This window comes from Lissotriton vulgaris, chromosome 6 (assembly GCF_964263255.1).
Source record: "Lissotriton vulgaris chromosome 6, aLisVul1.2, whole genome shotgun sequence".
In the NCBI taxonomy this organism is placed as follows: Eukaryota; Metazoa; Chordata; class Amphibia; order Caudata; family Salamandridae; genus Lissotriton; species Lissotriton vulgaris.
In genome coordinates, this window is record NC_141694.1 from 410,527,277 (window position 1) to 410,550,941 (window position 23,665).

At 42.7% G+C, this 23,665-nt stretch overlaps 1 protein-coding gene across 2 annotated transcripts in view; it reads right to left on the minus strand.

Annotated features, from left to right (window-relative positions):
- LOC147707395 (glutathione S-transferase-like) overlaps positions 1-23,665 on the minus strand; it is a 294,115-nt gene that overhangs the window by 108,154 nt on the left and 162,296 nt on the right. For both annotated transcript variants that reach the window (XM_086926422.1, XM_086926423.1), the window contains exon 4: positions 15,634-15,766. In XM_086926422.1, the coding sequence (XP_086782548.1) occupies positions 15,634-15,766 (133 nt within the window). The remainder of the gene's footprint in view (positions 1-15,633; positions 15,767-23,665) is intronic.

Consider the following 23,665-nt stretch of genomic DNA (forward strand, 5'->3'; position numbering starts at 1 on the left):
GGAACGCGCTCGACGGCCCCCTTGGCCAAGAGGGCCATAACTTCCTGCTGGAGAAGCGCAAAGTGATCCCCCGACATGCAGTGGCATGGCAGGGGGTAGACTCGAAGGGGAGGGAGTAACCCCTCTGGACGAGATTCAGCACCCACTTGCCGGAAGTTGCAGAACGCCAGTGGGGAAGGGGATGTCGAATCCTGCCACCCTCAGGCGTGGTGTGCGACCTGAAGCTCAGACTAGGAAGGTTTCGAGGTGGACGTTGCGGGGGCGTAGGTGGACTGACCCTCACGCCGGCCCTCGTAGCCACCCCGGCGGCCTCCCCGCCTATGGGTGCGTAGAGTTTGGTTCTGCTCAGGCTTTTGGCTGAACGAACGGGCAAGGGCGCCTCTGCCATTGCCACGAAAGGAATGGATGGTAGACGTGGCCAGGTGCGTGGTGGAAAGACCCAAGGACTTGGCCGTAGCTCGAGAGTCCCTAAAGCGCTCCAGTGCAGTGTCAGCCTTATCACCAAACAAGCAAGTGCCATCAAAAGGCATGTCCAGGAGCGGTGATGATGGCTCCACAACCATACACAGGAATGACCCCTGGACCTCGAGCGTCACGGGGACGAGTGCCAAACTTCAAGCAACTTCCGGCACCGCTCCCTCAAAGCATTCGGGGCCATAGCCCTACAGTCCAGACAGGACCGTGAGTCATGGTCACGCTCCAGGCAGTGGAGACAGAAGTCGTGAGGGTCCGCCACTGACATATTGCGACGGCAGGCCCCGCAGGACTTAAAACCAGGCATCCCTACTTGCACCAGAGAACACCAACACAAGACAAAAAGTTGCAAAAGGATAGTCAAAAAATGACTGAAGTATGTGCTCTAACCGGATCTGCGCTTACTGGTGCGGAAAAAGAAAGAACTGACGTCAGCACGCATGGGGAGCGCCTAAGTAGTCTCCGTGATGTCATCTCGGGGCATACGACGCCGGCGACTGACATGGTCTGCTGACCTCAGGAGGCAACCGTCATTGTGATGGCTGTGATTCCCAATAGGTCACAAACTGTTAACAACATCATTAATATTCATGAGGCAGGTTAATTTGCGACCCACTAGGAATCACTATTTAAAAGATGTATGTTTTTTTACATAAGGAATTTGGTAGGAATTGCAATTAGGAATTCACAATTCTAGTACAGCTGGTATTAATTTACTTTTAAGTCTCTAGTAAATGGCACCTCATATACCCAGGGCCTGTAAATTAAATTGAATTCTACTAGTGGGCTGCAGCACTCCTTGGGCCATCCACTAAAGTTGCACTGTAAAATATACAACTTAAAGGTCAATTCAAATGTTATATATTAGTACTTTGCAAATTATACGTTTAAAAGTTGTAAATTTCCTGAATAAAACCAAAAGGTTTTCCAGCCCGTCACCAAACCCCAGATGGCTCCACTGTGGTGAGATATGTACTGCTCCCAGATAGTGGACAAAGGGCTCTTTGGGTATGTTGGGGGTCTCCTCTCTTGACAGGATGGCCCTGGGGCTATAAGCTGCAACGTACCTGGCTCAAAACAAACACCAAACAAGACAAACTTCACCTACAGAAAATTAACAGATTATACAAGTCTGCTATCAAAAAAGCTAAGAAAAGGTACTATTCAGACAGAATTTAAAACGCTAAATGTGCAAATAAAGAATTCTATAAAATATTCAATGAATTTCACAAACCAAATTGCCTAGAAGGAACTCATCCTGTTAGTCAAGATTTCACAGACAAGTGGCGAATCATTACAAAGACAAAGCAGACACGTTGGAATCGTACTTAAAACAGAAACAAAGCACCAGCACTAACCCTTGTACAAAACAACAATCCAAGAATGCTCTAATCAAGCCTCTCCGTTCCTTCCAACACATCTCACACTATGAATTTATGGACCTGGTCAAAGCAAGCAGGCCTACCGGAAGCCCTTCTGACCCCTGTCCGCCACAAATTTTCAAGACAATTCTTTTCACAACCTCTGCTGCCACTCCAGTAAAAAGAATCATTAACGATTCCTTAACTACTGGAATATTTCCAGTAGAACTCAAAAAGTCCTACATACGCCCTTTACTGAAGAAATCAAACTTGGACCCGCTGAACCCTGACAACTACAGACCCATTACAAAGCAACCGTTCCTGGGCAAACTGATAGAAAGAGCAGCGTTTGCCCAGATGTCACAATTCATTGAAGAGAATGACATACTTTCAGACTTCCGACTTCCAAACAGGATTCCGTCCGGGAAGAGGAGCTGAATCTGCCCTCCTTGCCATCTGGGATGACCTAAAGAAAACAGTTGACCGCAATGGGGTTGTTGCGCTACTCCTCTTGGACCTCTCAGCTGCCTTTGACACGGTTGACCATGACACTCTGAAACAAAGACTCTATGAAGCCGGCATAGAGGGAACTGCTCTAGACTGGATCGTGTCCTACCTTCGAAACAGAAGTAATATCATCCATACCCCATCTTTCTCGTCCAAACTGTACTCCACAAAATAAGGGGTCCCTCGAGGTTCTATCATCTCGCCCATGCTTTTCAAAATCTACATGAAGTAATTAATGGCACTGATCAATAAATTTCACTTTACGTGCTATAACTATACAGATGACACGCAAATACTCCTTCAACTGGAATGCCCCAAAGACATTGGAAAATCACCAATTTTCAGCTGTCTCAGAGCCGTGGATCAGTGGATGACCTGGAGCCATCTCAAATTGAATGCTTCAAAAACTGAAATACTCACGTGTGGTGATTGGAAACATTACAACCCGCTTGCCACATGGCCTGATGAACTGGGATCACTGTCTAAAGTATCAAAGGAAGTAAGAAACCTCGGAATGACCATGGACTTCAAGCTGTTAATGAATGCCCAAGTGGATAAACTAGCAGGATCAAGCTTTGCTACTTTAAAAACGCTGCAACAAATTTTCCCTCATTTGGGATTTCCACACAAGGTCCAAGCTACCATCTCCCTTGTTCTGTCCAAACTAGATTACGCCAATAGCCTCTACCACGGATCACCTTTAACTACCATGAAAAGACTACAACAGATTCAGAACTCGGCTGCCAGACTACTCTTGCATGTCAAACCGCGAGACCACATCTCCCCTGCCTTGAAAGCCCTGCATTGGTTACCGGTTGCCAGAAGATCCACGTTCAAGCTGCTTTGTATCACCCACAAAGCAATACATGGAATGGGACCGCTCTTCATCAGGATTAAAATCACCAAACACATTCAACAAAAGAACCTCCGCTCTAAAGGAGCATCTCGCCTCAAAATCCCACCATACAAGAAAAAAACATGGGTGGCACATCCTTCTCTGTTCAAGCAGCCAAACTATGGAACTCTTTACCCCCCCACCCCAACATAAGGTCCACTGACAACCACCTTATCTTCAGAAAACTACTCAAGATGTGGCTCTTCCCCACATAAGCACCATACGCAAACAGAAATTTACAGCATATCCCTCTGCATACAACCATTTTTTTCTCCACTATAGAAATGTACCTATCTTTGTGTATTTCTTTGTATAAACATGTAAAATAATTATGTTGAGAGAAAAAAATAATAATAATAAGAAGAAGAAGAAATAAATAAAAATCATCTTTGGGCTACATGTACATACTTTCATTTTGCATCTATGCACCTTCCATGTACTTGGATCTGTGTGTCTGTTACTTTTCTCCTGAAAAAGCATATCCAATGCACTACCCTGTTTTTCATCCTGTACCTCTATCAATATCTTTAATCTACATATGCTTACCTCCTTATGTATCTATATACTTTCAATGTAATTATGGATCTATATATTTATCACTTTCTTCTAATTTAGCATTTCCTAGGCACTACCCTATTTCTCAGCCTATACTTCGCTCAATATATCTTCTAGCCCAACCTTTTGACTCATCTCAAACTTCTTCTACTGCTCCTTCCAATGCACTACCCTATCTCTCATCCTATACATCTATCAATATATCCTCTACATCCCCTCTCTCATTTATCCCAAACCCCATACCACTACTATGATTGCCAAAATAACGCTTTCTAGACTCTCTTCTACTCTACCCCTCCTTGCATCATTGGACACCTCTTTTACTATACCGATGCCGTAAAACAAAGCTTTCTAAACTCTTCCCTCTGAGTCCTCTCCTCCAAAACTCCTTTTTACTCATCCAAAAGCCTCCTCATACTGCTAAGACCTAAATAAAAAAATAAAAAATCCTTCACTTTTTTATCCCTCCACTATCCTTTTCAATCGAAATTAACAGACTAACATGTTCACTTCTCAAATTCCATATTAAACTATACTAATATACTACCCAAATAACTGAATAACATATCCACTACTCAAATTACTTCATTTTTTTTACTATACTAATTTTTCAACAGTAATCCTTTATGGGTTCCGGAGTGGCGTACTACTCGCCAGAAAAGCGCTTCAACACCCATCAGGGGTAACAAGTGCTATATGAATGCAAATGTTTCTTCCCCTTTTATCCCTTTGCTATCCTTCTCACTCCAAGTAACTGACTAACATCCACCACTGAAATTACTTCATATTTCACCATATTAATTCACCACTAATCCTTTGTAGGCTTCCTGAATAGCTTGAGTCAACAAGCTCTATATAAATACAAACCTTTGTCCTCCTCTATCCTTCTGCTATCATTCCAAATCCAAATAACTGACTACCCTATCCACCGCTTAAAATGTACTTGCATGTTTCACTATACTAATTCAACACTAATCCTCTATGGGTCCTGGAGTAGCGTGCTACTCGCCGAAAAAGCGATTCAACGCCTCGTCAGGGGTAGTAAGCGCTATATAAATGCAATTACAATACAATACAATTCCTCAGCTTCAAAGGATGCCTGCCTGCTCACTGGCAGATGAAGCTCACACCTAGGTCAGCCTCTCCTTGCTCTCTCTAGTAGGGCTGGCACCAAGAGGAGGAATTACCAGAACTGGTTTAGGGGGTGGACAAAGCATAACCCCCCCCACCACAGGCTGGCACTAGGTATACAATTGGCAGCCCCAGAAACTATCAGTAGAAAATCGCTGGAGCAGTGAGGAGTCACTGAAAGAACTGTCCCGCCGTGTGAAGAATCTGATGGAAGACTGGGCTAGTTTGCCTTCAAGCTAGAGACCCAGAAGCGACTCCAAAGGTGAGTTGGGTGACCTCTTGTGTGAGCTACATCAACAACAAGCTTCCCAAGGTCTCCCATCCTGTAACTACACAGCAGACCAGTTCCAACTGGCCCTGCCTTGGACCCATCTGACAACCCCTGTTGGAGTGAGTCCCAACCCCCAAGTGGTGCTCCGCCGGTCCTGCACCCTCGGCTGGTATTATAGGGTAGCACTCGTGCCCCTAACCTGCAAGAAGAGGGACTTAGAACCTTTGCCTACTTTCTGTCTGGGGAACTGCTGCCGACTGTGGTGGCTATTGAAGCTGCAGTCATAAACATCGAATCACTGGTTGGCGTCAGTTTGCTGGTTTGCCCAGCTGAAGGAGCTTGGACTTGCCAAAAAGTTTCTAAGTCCGAATATAGAGGGCTTAATCTGAACCAATTCTGAGTAGCATACAATAGACATTGGGGCCTTCCTTGCTCTTCAGCAACCGGCTGTCATTGAGCCCCGCTTCAGATCGAGCTTGCACCTTGCTCTACGTGCCGATGAGTTGTCAACAACCACTTCTAGATAAAAGTTTCTAAGTTAGAAGGTAAACTTTCCACCGGGGAAAACGTGTTCCCTGTACAACATCCATCCCTGTATCCCACCCATGATCCATTGCAGTCAGTCTCAACTTCTGACTTTGATCCGGTCTAGCTGGACCAGATAGCTGCAGTTAGAATTTTGTGATTTTAGGTGCTATTTTTTAATTACAATTTGTAACTGTCCACCTCCTGTTCTACTTATTGGGTTGTTGTCATTTTAGTGTCATTTTTATTTATTAACATATTCTCTATTTAGATAAATTGGCTTGATATTTTTCTTGTATTGTGCTTTCACTTTATTAGTGTTAGAGGCAATGTGTAAAGTATTTATGTAGTATTCAATGTTAAGCCTGACTGAGTTGTGCCAAGCTACCAGAAAGCTGAACACAGGATTATTTAGTGTCCCTCGTAGTTCACTCTGACATGCACTGTGATTACAATTTGAGTTAATTCCCCCCCCTCCCAAATCCCCCAATAGCCCAATTTCTTACAATGAAGTAGAGAATCTGCCAGCCTAAGATCCAAGTTGTCCCTCTGATAAAACTTCACCTGAAGACACAGTATATGAAGGGTGATCTACGCTGGCTGGTAGTGGAAGTTATGAACTGGGCATGAAAGGAGGGAACTTAAACATGATCCTCTCACTCAGGGATGGATGGCCTGCCACAGAAACATTCTTTGGTATCAACAATGTATGTGAAATGAGAGGCCCTGCAGCATCCCTAATCAAATTAGTACAAATACAAGGATGGGAACTGTCAAACATATTGACACAATGTTCTCCATTATGATTCCTTGCCATCTTTCATAACCCCCGGTATATGCATGTTGGGTTCATACTGTGTCTAAGTGATGCACTCTTATGCAGGACTCTTCAACCACTAATTATAGTTTCTGATAATTTAAGGTTTACATATGCACATTGAAATTACACTGGGGCAGCATAAAGACATATCGGTAGGCAAGAAGTTCCCCTACCACCTATATGTATTGTATAGTCATTGACGTTCTACAAACATACTAGTTACATTGATATGTCCATTATATTTTGTGCGGGTTAGACCACAGTGCCTTTGAACAGTGAGGAAGTATTCTGCCACTTCACAACCCCTCTCTCGCTCAATCCCCTTTACTTTCACAGCCTTCATCCCTGCTCCCTCCCTTCTCTTACCTTTCTCCCATGCTCCTTCTAATGCTTTTGTTGAGGATAGAATTTGGATAAAATGGCTAATGCAATATTTCATTCGTGTCTCGATCTATCTGCTGACCAACCATGAGATCAAATCAGTTGCTCTTCCCTTGCATACTGCACTTCGTGAGCACCGCAAGGAGAATTCTTGTAGATACAACACAGGCACGCTAATTCGGTTATACTTGGTCTTATCTCTTATTCCGGATTAGAAGGCAAGATGGCACTGTGATGGGAACCTAGGTAAGACGTTTCTGTAAAGATCGGTGATGACGCTCATTTAATGAGATGGGATTGTTTCCCAAGATGTTAATGCAGCAGGATTGTAATGAAGAACACTTAGTAGTGACTTAAAGAAATGGGTTTGTTTCCCGAGTCAATTTTAGTTGTAGCAGGATTTAAGAGTTAATTTAAGTTTGCTGAAAACATCTTATTTCCATGTGGATTAGAATTAAAAAGATAGCTACATTGTAAATAGGCGGCTTCCCATGTTCAGGAATCATCTCTATTTGGAAACCTAAGTGATATCAGGTAAAGGGTGCCTTGATAATTGTTGCATTTTTCGCCTCTAACCCATTGTAAGTAAGGGTGCTATGTATTACATTGAGTTTTGCAACATTGCTGCATTATTGAGTAGTTGTGCTCATGGCTAGGTAGTCACTTATAGCCAACATCATTTGGAATGTCTGGCTCTCTGGCCCCCTAGTTCAGTAGTGTATTGGGTCGTCTGTTTTTGTTATACCATTGGGTATTGGGGTAAGATGCCGTTGCAAAACTCCTGGGGTGAGTCTTTATTGCATTTCTCTGCACTAACGGTGACTGTTACACTAAGGGGCAATTAAGAATATAAATGATTTGCAACCTGAAAGGTGTCAGTTTTTCAATCCATGGCCTAAAAATGATTTTACAGGTTCTCATGGATAAACTAGATCTGTCAAGGAATGAGTCGTACTGAACCGTTTTTCTAAATTTTCGGATTTTGAAATGCAGGTAAGCTAAATCACACTTGCATTTCAGGGCCCAACTGGTGGAGATCTGACTTGGCAGATATTGCCCTTTGCCCTATTTCACCTGGAGCCACATCCCATTATATAATACCTGAATGGCTATGAACACGTCCTAATGGCTAGTGCACTCCTTTAGTGGCTCTGTATACACATTCAAAGGCAGAAGAATGACCTATGAAACAAGGAACCTTCATTGTCTCAACAGTGTGGACACAGTAGTGTGCCAACACACATACAGACATGAGGCTATCCATGATATTACACTGAAGAAGATACCCTGCCTTGTTAAATGGGAGGAGGAATTTGTCTTTCACACAGAATTCAAGTTTTTCAAAACGGATCTTAGCACATGCCTTTTCCTGAACATTTGGAAGGGCGATACATCAATAACGTAAATAATCTTCCAAATAGCCCTTCTTGGGAAGCTCATGAAGCACTGACCCTTTCCAGGAGTCAGGGATAATGGCCTGCTCAAAAGCAATGCAGATTTGACCAATAATCAATGTGAGATTGTGGATCTGATGCCAATTTTGTCCACAGCTCTAAAGGTCTTCACCACTGTTCTTCCCTGATCACAAAGTTTGAAGAAAGTGGCAGAGCCCATTTTAACTTAGAAAAATTAGGTGGCTCTTCCACCATGAGATCTATTCATAACAATTCAGTGTAGGTCATCCAACTGTCTAAGAGGACACTGCTTGCATTATGAAATATAGCCATTCTGTCTATGCCAGTTACAAATATCCAGAATGAAATTTGTTAATTAGACTTGGAAATGTCAAAGATCTGAACCCACTGCTTTTCAGTGTAGGCTCTCTTTGCAGCTACAATACTTCGCTTTATTTTGTGCTCTAAATTGCTTATTAATGATGTTTTACATTTGTGAATGGGACACATATAAAAGACCTTAGTTCAGCCCACAGCAAGCGTTATGCTATTTTCTAAGTACTGGGGTGAAAGTCCCACAAATTAGAGTTTGGTGTTTCCTGAAAAATTAATTTGTGGACGGATTTGTAAAGAAATCTCTCAAAATATACACGGTGCTCCAAATAAAAGAGGATATTCTGCTCTTCTAAAAGGGTTACAAATTACTCAGTTACTTACGGCTAGCAGTCCATGGGTGATATTCCACACAAAACAAGTTTTAAGTTTACCAGAAGACTAGATCCATACAAGTTATTTGAACCCAGCGGCTTCTCTACCAGCATAAAGTGGTCTACAGTGGGAGCTTCAGTTTAATTTCAGTGTTGGGGACAAGGTAATTTTCTGTTCTATCATGTACATTGAAACAACAGCTGCGATAAAAATATATAATTATGGAAGATACATGAAAAACAGCATAGTGCCGATGCCGTGAGAAAAAAATAAATGCATGTAATTGTAATTGCATTTATATAGTGCTTAATACCCCTGACGAGGCGTCAAAGTGCTTTTTCAGCGAGTAGCACGCTACTCCGGGACCCTTAGAGGATTAGTGTTGAACTAGTATAGTGAAACATGCAAGTAAACTTTAAGTGGTAGATAGGTTAGTCAGTTATTTGGATTCGGAAGGATAGCAGAAGGATAGAAGAGGAAAAAAAAAGGTTTGTATTTATATAGCGCGCGTTACCCCCGATGGGGTGTTGAAGCAAGCTACTCCGGAAACCCATAAAGGATTAGTGCTGAATTAGTAAGGTGAAATATGAAAGCAATTTGAGTGGTGGATATTAGTCAGTTATTAGGAGTGAGAAGGATAGCGGAGGGATAAAAGGGAAGAACGTTATGGATTCATGTAGCACCTGTTACCCCTGATGGGTGTTGAAGCGCTTTTCTGGTGAATAGGACGCTACTCCGGAACCCATGAAGGATTAGTGTTGAAAATTAGTATTGTGAAGTATGAAGTAATTTGAGTGGTGGGTATGTTATTCAGTTATTTGGATAGAGAAGGGTAGGTTGTGGGATAGAAGAGGGAAAGAGGTTTGTATTTATACAGCGCTTGCTCCCTCTTGATGGGGTTTTGAAGCACTTTATTGGCGAGCAGCACGCTACTCTGGAAACCATAAGGATTACTGTTTCAATTAGTATGGCGAAACAAGAAAGTAATTTGAGTGATGGATATGTTAGTTAGTTATTTGGATTGAGAAGGGGTAGAAAAGGGAAAAAAGGTGTGCATTGATATAGCTCTTGTAACCCTGATGGGATGTTGAAATGCTTCAATGGCAAGTAGCACGCTACTCTGGAACTCAAAGGATTAGTGGTGAATTAGTATAGTGGAATATGGAAATTGAGAAGTGAACATGTTAGTCTGTTATTTTGATTGAAATGATAATGTAGGGAGAGAAGAGTGATATATATATATTTTTTTTATTTGAGGTCGTAGCAGTAGGAGGAGGCTTTTGGATGCGTAAAACGGGGTTTTGATGGGAAGAGTTTATAAAGATTTGTTTTGGGGGATTTGTATAGTAAAAAGAGGTGTCAGATGATGCAAGGAGGAGTAGAGTAGAAGAGTCTAGAAAGGGTTATTTTGGGGATCATAGTAGTGGTATGGGGTTAGGATTAATGAGAGAGTGGATGAAGAGGATATATTGATAGATGTATAGGGTGAGAGATAGGGTATTGCATTGGAAAGAGTAGTAGAAAGAAGGTTGAGATAAGTCACAAGGTTGGGCCATAGGATATATTGAGAGATGTATAGGCTTAGAAATAGGGTAGTGAATTTGAAATGCTAAATTAGAAGAAAGTGATAAAAATATAGATCCATAATTACATTGAAAGTATATAGATGAATAAAGGAAGTAAGTATGTATAGATTAAAGATATTCATAGAGGTACAGGATGAGAAATAGGGTAGTGCATTGGATATGCTTTTTCTGGAGAAAGGTAACAGACACACAGATCCAAGTACATGGAAGGTACATAGATACACAATGCAAGTAGGCACATGTAGACCAAAGATGATTTTTATTTATTTATTTATTTATAACAACAATTATTCTACATGTTTATACAAAGTAATACACAAGGGTAGGTACATATCTATAGTGAAAATAAATGCTTATATACAGAGGAATATGCTGTAAATTTCTGTTTGCTTATGGTGCTTATATGGGGAAGAGCCAATTCTTGAGTCGTTTTCTGAAGAGAAGGTGGTTGTCTGTAGATCTTATGTTGGGGGGTAAAGAGTTCCATAGTTTGTCTGCTAGACAGAGAAGGATGTGCCACTCATGGTTATTTTCTTGTATCTTGGGATTTTGAGGCGAGATGCCCCTTTAGAGCATAGGTTCCTTTGTTGAATGGGTTTGGTGATTTTATACCCGATGTAGAGCCGTCCCATTCCATGTATTGCTTTGTGGGTGATACAAAGTAGCTTGAACATGGATCTTCTGGCAACCGGTAACCAATGCAGGGCTTTCAAGGCAGGCGAAATGTGGTCTCGCGGTTTGATATGCAAGATTAGTCTGGCAGCCGAGTTCTGAATCTGTTGTAGTCTTTCCATGGTCGTTAAAGATGATCCGTGTTAGAGGCTATTGGCGTAATCGAGTTTGGAGAGAACAATGGAGATGGTAGCTTGAACCGTGTGTGCAAATCCCAAATGAGGGAAAATGCGCTGCAGCGTTTTTATAGTGACAAAGCTTGATCTTGCTAGTTTGTCCACTTGGGCATTCATCGACAGCTTGGAGTCCATGGTCATTCCTAGGTTTCTTACTTCTTTTGCTACTTTAGGTGGTGATCCCAGTTCATCAGGCCAGGCGGCAAGCGGGTCATAATGTTTCTAATCACCAGACGTGAGTATTTCCGTTTTTGAAGCATTCATTTTGAGATGGCTCCATTCATCCACTTATCTACGGCTCTGAGACAACTGAAAATTGTGGATTTTTCAGTGTCTTTGGGGCATTTCAGTTGAAGGAGTATTTGCGTGTCATCTGCATAGTTATAGCACGTGAGGTAACATTTGATTGATCAGTACCGGTAATGGCTTCATGTAGATGTTGAAAAGCATGGGCGAGATGATGGAGCCTTGAGGGACCCCTGCTTTTGTGGAGTATGGTTTAGATGAGAAAGGTGGGGTATAGATGACATTAGTTCAGTTTTGAAGGTTGGACGCCAGTCTAGAGCAGTTCCCTCTATGCCGGCTTCATAGAGTCTTTGTTTCATAGTGTCATGGTTAACTGTGTCAAAGGCAGCCGAGAGGGCCAAGAGGAGTGGCGCAGCAACCCCACTGCGGTCAACCGTATTGATCTAAACGTATGTCCTATAACCTCCTGGACAGTTCTTCTCTTCTCAACACTAAGAATAACTGTGCAGGTCATTTTTCATCAGGTGTTGATCCTGGAACAATGCCAAATAGCTATTTATGCTTTGCGACAATTGCTGTCCCCACACATTGCTTACCATATTTCGTTGTGCAAGGCTGAATTATTAAGCATTTTACTTCCTACCCTGGAACTGTTTCTAATTATAGGAAGTATTTCTTAAATTATGTTGATCAACTGTTAAGCGGTAAATCACTATGTTTGTATAAGTCTAATTTTGCAGGGAAGCAGATGACCTCCGACGGTGGGGATCTATATAAATACTGGCGGACGTTTTAATCCCGACGTTCGTAGCGAGCGACCACACTACCACGAAGGCTCCCCGATGAAGGGCTTTGTCGGCCCGAAATGCATTGGAGCATTTGGATATATTTTCTTGGATATATTCACTTTGTGAGAATTTGAACTGATTGAAACCAAGTACTCATAAACATTAAGATGAATGATTAAAATTCTTCTTGAACAATATTTGGAGTCTCTTTTTTAGAGAACCCAAGGAGTGCCCGACACACACGGATGCCATCATGGCCTCATGGTGACACATGTTTCATTGTTTGTAAAGACGTGCCTAGGACGAACACGTTACCTGTTGGGAGCACCCAATCGATCTTAACATTCGTGAACATAACGAATTTAAAAACGCACTCACAGCCAGCTGCGCGCCTCCTACCTTTGAACATTATTGCTATTCTTTGTTGCCAGGAAAGAAAACTAGTAAGGGTAGATTACTGTACAGTCCCCGGAAGTGCTAGCTCGACTTTGTGACAGGTAGATGTATTTAATTTGGCGCATCTTAATCCCAAACTTGTAAAACACCTCCATTCCTGTGGAAGCTGGGACCAATCCAAATTCTGCCCCCTTGCCTGCTACAAATAAATTATTTAGGTATTTTTTGAGTGAAACTTTAGCAACTATGATGTCTTACGAAAGTAACACCTTCCGCTAACGCCACTGTATTCAATGTCACTATGGCGCAATGTCTCCTTACATCTATCGGTCTTTAAAGTGTCTTTAATTTGAACTGCTAATATGTCACCCAGAAGTAACATGTTTGAATTCTTTTCAGAGAAAAACAAATGTAGAATATTAATACAATTCAAAATATTATGAGCACCTTGGATTATTTTCTATTCTGTTCAGGGACGTTTTAAGGATTTGGGGGGCCCTGGGCCAAATGTATTTAGGGAGCATTCTGTTCATAACAGCTTTGATTTAATGATCCAGTTTCAGCTCTTTCATGCTCTCTTTGGTCAAATTCTAAATGTGTGTACATCTGAAATTCAGGGATAGTGATGTGTGTTTTCAGTATTGTAAAACAGCAGCAGCTCACTTATATTACTGCAAATAATCTCTGTAACACCCTTCCATTTCTCATATGTGAGGACCAGTAGTTATCTAAAAGAAACTTTTTAAGGTGGATGTTGCATGAAACAAACACATTTTGTCTGCAAAATGTTGTAAGACTCTCACACATTAAAAATAAATGATAGAAAAACGCTATTCACAACAATCTGTTAAAATTATTCATCAGAGTAAGATTCTCCACAGAACATAGCTGGCTCTATCAGGGGGCCCCTGAAAGGCTGGGTCCCTGGGCAAGAGCTCACTTGGCCCATGCCTTAAAACGTCTCTGATTCTGCTCACCGAGATTTATTCAACGCATGGCTACCCAGTGGCCTCCCAGCGCTGGCAGCAACCTCTGCGCTACTACCCTATGTAACTAGAATTGGGCTAGAATAAATGGGTTTTTAGTTTTTTTCTGAAGTTTGCTTCTGTTTCTTCCAATATCAGATGTGTTGGGAGGGTATTCCACAGCTTAGGTGCCAGGTATGCAAAGGAACTCTCCCCACATCTTTCAATCCTAGGAACCAGCAATAGATTGTGACCCTCTGGCCTCAATGTTCTTTTTGGCCTGTAAGAGGTCAGTAGGCGCTGCATGAGCTGGAGGCATTTTTCTTGAGGGAACGATTAACAAGGCAGTACTTTGAACTGAATTATTTTTTGCATTGGCAGCTAGTGCAAAGCTGCCAATGCTGGTGTATGCTAGGGATTTTATAAAGAATCTGAGCAGCAGCATTCTGTATCACCTACATTTAATTAATGGCATGTTCCATAGTCCAGGTGCAAACTAATTTATAGAATCAATTGAGTGTGTGCTCCTAATTTATTTGCAGATATTTCATATATTGTTCCAGCATTTTGATATAATATATAAGGATTCTTTGAGTCCTGGTTCGTTTATGTTTTGTACTTTTATTCTTCTATTAGTTCACCACTCCATTTTTCATCAAACTCCAAGATATAACAAATGTTGGTTATGGATGTTCAACAGCAGACACGTGTTTCGCCCTCTTGTGGTCATTTGGACCAGGGCTTTCTCAAGGCTCCTATAGTCTTGTATGCATCATTACTGTAAACATGCTGTATATACTGGTATTTCGGTGGTAACTTTCACAGGAAAGTAAAAACAAGAGTGTCTTTTAGCGGAGTCGGGTAGTGACAAGTCCAGGGTTAAATCCCTCCTCTCAGAGCTTTGATGGTGTTTGAGAGCTTTTTGCCCATACGAAAGTGTAAGTGACCATTCGTAATGTAACTGGTGCACATGCACAACGATCCAATACCTCCAGGTAAGGTTTGCACTACACAAACAAAAGGCACAAAGCGGTCAAAACAAAGTGATAATAAACAAAAGGAAAGACACATAGATACCTGTTTAGTGGCTGATTTGTGCAAAGAGAAACCAGAACCCCTGGATAAATCGAGGCTTCCTCACTTCAATTGTGTGATCTTAGGCAAATATTTTATTTCACAAAACCTCATTTTTCTTCATTATCCCGTATGAAAACACTTTCCAATATGTGAGTTCAGAATATCAGTTGTGCAAAAACCTATTGTGTTTCAGTTACTAGACAATAATGTTGCTCTATAATAATCTAGCCCAGCTACAGGGTTTACATGATAACTGTTGTGCGTCTATCACTTTTCATAAGTACTGATCCGTGCGGTGCTGTAATGTGACATATTACCAGCAAAACGTCCACATATGAAAGAAATACTTTTTTGAATTTTGAAAAGACTGTCATATTTTACGTGATGTTTGCTGTATGATTTACATAGTTAACATTTTCAGGGCTCTGCTCATGCATGGGCTCGAAGAGCCGAGCCAGACCTTTTGGCTCGGCCCTGGTTCAGCTCTCCCTATTAATTTGAAGGCTCACCCACCTCTAATTCATGTGCTCAATTGCTTCATTCACTGCAAATCAGGACACTGTTATTATAGCTACAAGCAGACAGTTACCACCGAGAAACAGAGTTCCTATTTCAATTTCTAAGTTATAACCTACTCTAGCATGTTTTCATATGTTTGGAAGGAAGAGCTTTACGGATAACAATGTAAAGGTGATATTGACTTACAGTGCTCTTTCTTTCAGGTCATTCCCATAAAGGTTGTACTTCGATGCAATGTAGTTAAGTATTGCTCTGCTTTGCACCAGCCTCATTCCATCTATTTCAACCATCGGCACTTGTTGAAACAGCAAAACCTCATCTGTGGATGTAAACAATATTGGTTTCATTACTTTACCTTTGGTAATGTCAATGCCATTCATTGCAAAGATAACTGTGCAAGTTTTGGACTCAAATTTGATTACAAAATGTTGACACAAGGTCCTAACCTTGTGGTCAAAGGTACCATGACAGAATCTAGTAATTCATTAATGCATCAAACATGCTTTCATACAACAAATAAACCTATCGTAGGCACAAAACTAGAGAAAAGCTGAGCTACCTTATCTGTGTTACTCTCAGACCAGAGTTGCTAGTGAAAGAAATTATATGGGCCACAGAGTTTTCTAAATGATCTTAGGGGCCCTAGAAAACAGCACTCAAAGTGCACAGCTCACAACAGAAAATAGGGGTTACTACTGAGTCCTTGGCTCTCTGGATAGATGTGGGCAAGAAGCCAAAGTCTTCCCTGAAGAAACACTGAGTGAAGTGCGTCAGGGTGCAGCTCAACAAAGTAATCTAAAGAACAATAACCTATTATTGTTGAGATAAGGGCTGTGTTTAGAGATAACTTCTAGTAAGAATTCATATATAAAATATAGTTACAGTATAAATAGTTCCGATGAAATACAAAGTACACAAACACAACACTGCACAATATGGAATGAAAGGAAAATGTACAATTGATAACTGCTCTCATCCTCACTGCTAGCCAGAAGAAAATTCTTTAGGGAAGGTGAATTAGGATGATCTTTCTTTAAGGTTTTTTGTTTCATTCTAAGAATACAAAGATAAGGTAGACATTAAGATCTCTGCTGCGATCTTCGAGGTATGGCCTTCAAGTTTCCCTCTAATTCATTGACCACCCTAAGTCAGTTTATTACTGAGAGAAAGATCAACAGGCCCCAAAAATTATTGACCAGTGCAAACAGAGTGAGTATGGGAGAATCATAATATACTTTATTCAGCATCAAACAATACCATAAAAGTGCAGATAATAAAAAGACATTCAAATGACATATGTATCACAGTTAGACAGACCCAACCTAAATGCAAATACAAAACATTTTCAGATAAAACCCGTTCTCTACTAACAATCTTGTGCTTATGATTGATAAATGTCGTATTTTAAAAGGGAATTGGCATCATTAAATAAGATACACGTGCAAAAATTCAATTTCCTAACAGGTGGCACAATAAGTATTCATTTCTTTGAGAGAGGTGCCCTCACCCACACAATTCATTGACAGGACCTTTGGCCTAGAAATACTAAAATCAGTATAGATACACCTCTCCCCTGGTAATTCTAAGTCGCATTGCCAACCTTAAAAAATTAACAGTGGAAAAAAATAATTAAAACCTCTGTAAACAGTTTCAGAAACAATAAAGCCACCTGGGCCTGCTTAAAACCCCCCTTTTTTAGAATACTTTTTAAAAAAAGCTTCCTAGGGTGCTCGCAGTAGGGACACAATAAAACAAAGTGAAGGGTATCCTGCGGAGACCGTTGGTCGCAGCCGCACGGGCCCTTCAACTCTGTATTCTTAGTGTAACCTGCCGGCAACGATAGACTGTGATGTAACAAGTCTAGCCTGAAGCGTGTCATTAAAAATCTGTCTTGAGCATTATAAATAAAAGACAAATAAGGTTCAATGCCCAAGCAAGATTTGGTCAAGATGTGCGTTCTCACAGAGGGTTTATTCACTTCACTGTCTTCCCTCCGGTCGGCCACATATTTCGTGAATACCATTTTGACATGAGCCCTGTCCCGCGGTAACAGTTTAGTGGGGTTATTAAAAAGGTCTGCACAACCCAGGGCTAACAGGGTTTCCCTCACATACTTCAGCCATGGGATGTTCCTCCCCTGATCGCGTGCCAAACAGTCCATTATAATCTCCCTGGTTAGTGAGGCTACAGTGTTGGTCCAGATCTTAATCCAACAATTAATGGGTTTTAGTTCCATCCTCTCTCTCAAATAACGGACACCCAATTCCTCGTGTGTGATGAATGACATGATATTTTGCGGGACTCTCAGCAATTGCCGCAGGTATTTATTTTCTTCGATTTGGACAATTTGCGAATTAGTAAATCCCCAAACTTCACTACCATTGAGTATTTTGGCACAACACTTCGAATTATAGAGTTTTAAATTTTGTTCCGGTGACCATCGACCCACTCTACGCGCAAAATTCATAATGGCACCGGTACAACTAGCTAAGAAACGACATCTCTCATCTAAGAGGGGTTTGAAATTAAGACGGGTGTCAAATAAAATCCCCAAGTAAGAGAATGTCTGTACTTTTTCCAGGCAGTGTGCACCAATCATATATTTGTATTTCCTTTTCGGTGTCTTTCCCGCCTCCATAATATATGATTTGGAAAGATTGGCGGACAAGTCTAGACTCTCCATAAATCGGATAAAACCATCTATTAGGCATTGTAAACCTTGGGGGGTCCACGCAAGAAGAACTGCACCGTCTGCGTAAAGTATGGGAGAATCAATCCTAACTGGTGGAAAGGCAAAGACGCTGGGTCTCTCTCGGATGATGGGTTGACTCATCTGCAGGTGCCACATATCTCGGAAGGTGGAAAGGGCTGTTTGAACAGTGATGTCCAAATCATAGCCCTGAAGAAAGACCTTCCTGGAACTGAGGTAGTCTGCTTTGGAACTCAAGGTGAAGTCCAGCTCAATTCATAGACAGAAACCCATCTATGGACAAACTGTTAGGGTTGTTCTATGCACACTTAAAAGCCTCATTCCTAGATATTAAACTAGGCACGAGCCACAAAGTACGAGGATGGACCCCACAAATTTAACACATTCAAGCTGAACTGATGGAATAAACAAGGAAAAAATGTGGATCCCTAGTGAGGAAAAAGGAACAGATTGGGAGATCTGCACTGGGTAAAATACTATGTGCCATCCTACTAACCAGAAGGTCAGCCCATACATATAGCTATAGCCCCTCTCTGCCCTGTAGAGCTCAGAACAGCAGAGGGCTGGTGTGCCCAGGGATTTCTGACCTTGGAATGACGTGTCCTCATTTCACCCTTGCTTCTGGGACGCAGCACCTGGGCACAGACTGAATAAGGCTGGTTCTCTACTCACAGGGGAGTCTTCTTCAGAAGCAACAACAGCAATATGTTCTCTCTGTCATAGGGATATGGTCCTCGCCCTCAAAGGGAGACATAATTCAGCCTCTGCTACTCTCCTTTCTCTGCACAGGTGTTTAGGGCACCTTGAAGTAAAAGATGGATGCTGGATAAGCCAAAAAGGTCAGCTCTATCCAATCCTGTGGTGGTTGAGTTGAATCAAACTGCCCACTCGCAAAATTTGCGCCAAACTGGCAAAGTGCAGTTTTCTGTCAGGCATGCTTCATCACAGTAACCGGGGTAGCGATCACTCTTAGGTATGCATTGGTTTGCAGACTACCATATGTCTAATCAGGTGCTGGGATCTTCTCTCTGCAGAAAAAGCACAAGGGTCAAATGATGGCGAGATAACCCACCTCTTTGGAGAAGGTGTGCACGCTTTTCATGTCTTCGGTCACACTCACTATTCAGTTGGTAGGCCACAGACCTGCTGGAACATGCATCGAGATTGGCACATACATCACACTTAGTTTTACTAACAATTCTAGAGGCAGGCGAGGATCCCGGAGAGCAGCGCCGGAGGAGGAGTCAGGAGGAGGGGAGAGAAGGCGTGAAAGCAGCATTGCCCAACACTAGGCCCTCGGTCCAGTCGTCGTCGGTCAGGGCCGGTGAGTCCACCTCCCATGTCCGATGTATGTTTGTTTTGGAGTGTGTGTCAGGGTCTGATAAATTTCGCGGATTTTATGTGCCCCTAGATCGCCAAATAGTAGTCTACCCTCCATGGGGTGAAATTCAGGTAGTGACTGGAGGGGTTTAATCGGAGGAAACCGAGCATGGCGGTGCTGTAAATACTTGTGGGACTGAGATTTGTGTAGGTCAAACTCCTCCTGCAGCCGCTAGAAGGATTTAAGTGTGGAGCCCCGCATTATGTCTCTGAGTGTAGATATCCCTATATCATCCCATCTACGAAACCCCGTCAGGGTCGAAACCTGCCAAAGGGGAGTAGCGCCTGTCAGCATGCCCCACCAACCCATGGACCTGTACACATGTCTCCAGATCTGAATCACTGTTCGGCAGGCCAGGGGAGCGCCTCTAAGGACGAATTACTGTATAGGAGATTGAGCAGCGGGTATTCCTTTCTACTGCATAGGCTGGATCAACTTGAGAGTTATACCACCATTCATTAATTACCAAGAGCTGAGATGCCCAATAGTACGCCTGAATGCCGCTGCCGCAATCCCGCCGCAGTATGTGCTTTGAATACACGTCGCAAGGGCTACCCAGACAGCCCCTCCCCTCAAGAGGAACCTATTTAGGAGCGCATTTATTTGGAGAAACCACAACGGGGGAATGGGATGTGGATAATTCTGTAGCCTATTAAACAAGCGTGGCAAGGACACCATTTTAAAAATGGCGGACCGACCATTCAGTGATAAGGGGAGGTGGGACCACACTGTTTCCTCGCGCACCGCCGGGAGGAAGGGGACTATATTGAGCGATCACGCTATAGTGGGCCTTCTGGTTATATGAACACCAAGATACTTGAAACTCTCTTCCGCGATGATCAGCTGTGAAGCACAAGCTTGATTCCTCGGCTCACCACATATGAGGAAAAGAACAGATTTGGACGGGTTGGCACACAGTCCAGTTGCCTCTCCAAAGACCGGCAAAATCTGGAGCACCCTCGGCCCGGTGACCCAAGGGTCGGAGATGAAGAATAACGGGTTGTTGGCATATAACCTAACCTGTCTGAGCATTCAGGCGATTAATCCAACCCTCGGAAGACCGCATCTAGACGCACCCACCCTGCCAATAGCTCTATAGATCTGTATATAGCAATTTTACATAGGCATGAAAACGGGGCCCTAGGTTAACTGCTTCTAGGAGTTTAAAAAGATAGGTCCAGCTCAGTGAGTCGAACGCCTTATTGATATCTGCTAGTAAGACAGCTGCGGGGCGTCCCAGGCGGTGGACCTCGGCTACAGCAATGTGGACACGTCTGATGTTGTGCCTGGTAGAGCGTTGTGGCATAAAGCCACATTGATCTGGATGTACCAGGTCCAGAATACAAGTGTGAAGGCATTCTGCCAGGACCTTTCCTAGCAATTTCGGTTCGAAATTCAATAAGGATATGGGGGGATAGCACCTTACAATCTTTGTGGCTTCATACATTCACGGAGAAGCCGAGGGGCACCCACCTCTAATGTACCAAAGCACTCTGTCACTCACAGCGTACAATGTGACTGACTATGGGGTGCTCAGTCACGACACCTTTCATAGATTTACTAGGGAGAACTAGAAGACAATCTCCCCACTGTGGTGCAATGAAAAGAGCATGTATTCTGCTATTACAATTAGCCATTACTCATTTGACAACCTGGTCATGGTGGCAGCAACCACCCTTGGTAGGAGAGCACTTTGGGTGCCCTCCTAAAACTCTGTTGATCAGCAACTTAGAAGCATCACCTAGAGCACTGGTCAGGACACAAGTAAATACACTGGGTTTGCCAATATGATAAGCAGGTTATCATTTGGAATCGGCTCAGGGTTGTCAAACCTCTGCATCAGCGGGTTTGAAGCTTGGCATAGCCAATGCCCTGGGTTCAAGATACAAGGATGTGAGGATGATTGCATGATTCCTCAACAGTCCTTTCATATTGTGACTTTGGCAGTAATTGACCATTCACTGAACCAATGTATTGATTGCAACAGCGATAACATGATACATCTTATATAGAACAAAGTGTGCTGGCTGAGCTCCTTGCAAAATATGGTGCTCTCCAATTTATAAAATGCTAGTTAACGATTCCCCGGATATATCTGACCTTTTTGAGGCTTGGTGACTACTTGCTACAGTGACTCAGTAAGGCAGGCGGCGCTGCTGTACCACCAGAAAGTGTCTGTCGAACATTAGAATTGTGCGGCTAATAATCTAGAATAGAGTGTACTATACACACACTGAAGTTTCGGAGAAGATCTCCTGATTACGTTTGATGGACCCTAGAAAACTTTTACTTTTCAATAATTTTTTGATTCATGTCCCTATATAAACAAGCATTGGCATAGCCAATAGGTCTCGCCTTTGGGACCTTATAAGTGTGTAGCCATGCAACAGTTGATGTTGTTGCACCAAGGATAATGTGCTGGATAACTAAACACTTATAAGGTCCCAAGGGCGAGACCTATTGGCTATGCCAATGCTTGTTTATTATGCTAGTAGTAAATAAATAAAATATATTATTCACTAATGGAGTACAATAAGCTGGAATATGTCCTTCAATGGCAACTGAGGTTAGTAAAAATGCTTTTAACCCCTTCACTGCGGCGGCTATTCCGCCGCAGTGCTAAGGGGGCGGGGCGAACGCGCGGCGGTCCCGTGCTCGTGACGGAACTGCTCCGTCACGGCACGCGGGTGAGCTGTGCTTGTGACAGAACGGTTCCATCATGGACCGCCCCGCTCAATAGAACGCTCAGCGCAGGCGTGGAATTCGCGCGGCGAGCGGGCCATGACGGAACCGTTCCGTCATCAGCACAGCGCACCCGCAGCTGATGACGGAACGGTTCCGTCATCAGCGTGCAATGGGTTAAATATATGTTGTGTGTGTCCTTGCGGTGAGAATGTGTTTATGTGTGAGAGAGTGTAAATGTGTGAATTTGTGTGTATGTGATGTCACTCCCGCTACCACTGGCATATCAGTGAATTGACGTCCATGCTTACAAGGTCAAAACCTGCTTCCTGATTCACAGGAGTTTCCTTTTCAATGTAATTTGCCACATGGAGCATCTCAACATTGACTAAATTGCAAAGTGAGCTTGTCTGTTCACTGGGGTGGGGCATTGTGTTTTCTACTGAGGACATCTGCAATAGGCAGTGAACACACATAAGCTCGACATTTTCTGGCTAATTGAAGCCTGAATCTGAATGTTCTGCATAACGTTAGGGACAGCTCTGCGGCCTAAAATAACCTCTAAGGTCTATCAGTATAAGCCGAGAGATAGTTCTGCTGTCTAGAACCAAATAATGTACATTCTCTTTTCTTTCATGGATCGCTCTGGAGTGTGAGGCCTGAGCATGTAATGTCTGTGTAATCTGAGGGATAGCGCTGCTGTCTAAAGCTAACACTTGCATACTCTCTGCAACCTCAGGAATAGTCACTGAGTTATGTGCCTCTTGGGGATAGACCTGATGTCAAAATCCAGAGCAGATAGGTCTGTGCAGTCTCAGATACAACCCTGCTGCCTACAGCCTATCAGAGCTGTCTAAACTAAGAGATCTGATTAAAGCTGCATCATTCTCTACTACAGATAGCCATTGGAGCAACACCCCGACGTTCCTATTTTGCTCATGAAGCCTACAAAGAAGCTTCACAAGTATGAATACAACTTACAGTAAACCCTAGTATTTTATGTGTTTTATGTTGTATGTGTTGTGAGTCCCCTTTTTCAACAGGCTTACTAATAAGCAAATGGTACGGTTCCAGGTGACTGCACCTGCTTGAACTACCCGCTACATGGGTAACCATTAGGTGTTATTTTTGTCTTTCTACAGGTCATTGTGCTTGTAGCAGACCGCTGTAGGCACACTTAGCCTATACTTATAAAAATTCACTTTTCTGTAAATACACATTTTTTAGTAACTAAGACGTGAGTAGGGAGGGGAGGTTGTGCCCCCGTCCTGAGGAAGGAGCTTGTCTCCGAAACATGTCGACAACAACGCACACCAGAGGTCCTGTTCATTAATACAACAGCCTAGATCTCGTCCTGCACTTCTTTTAACAGTACCAGCCAAAGTTCAGAATAAAATTGTTTTTCTTTTTATACTCTAGTGCCAGGTACTTTTTAATTTTTCACT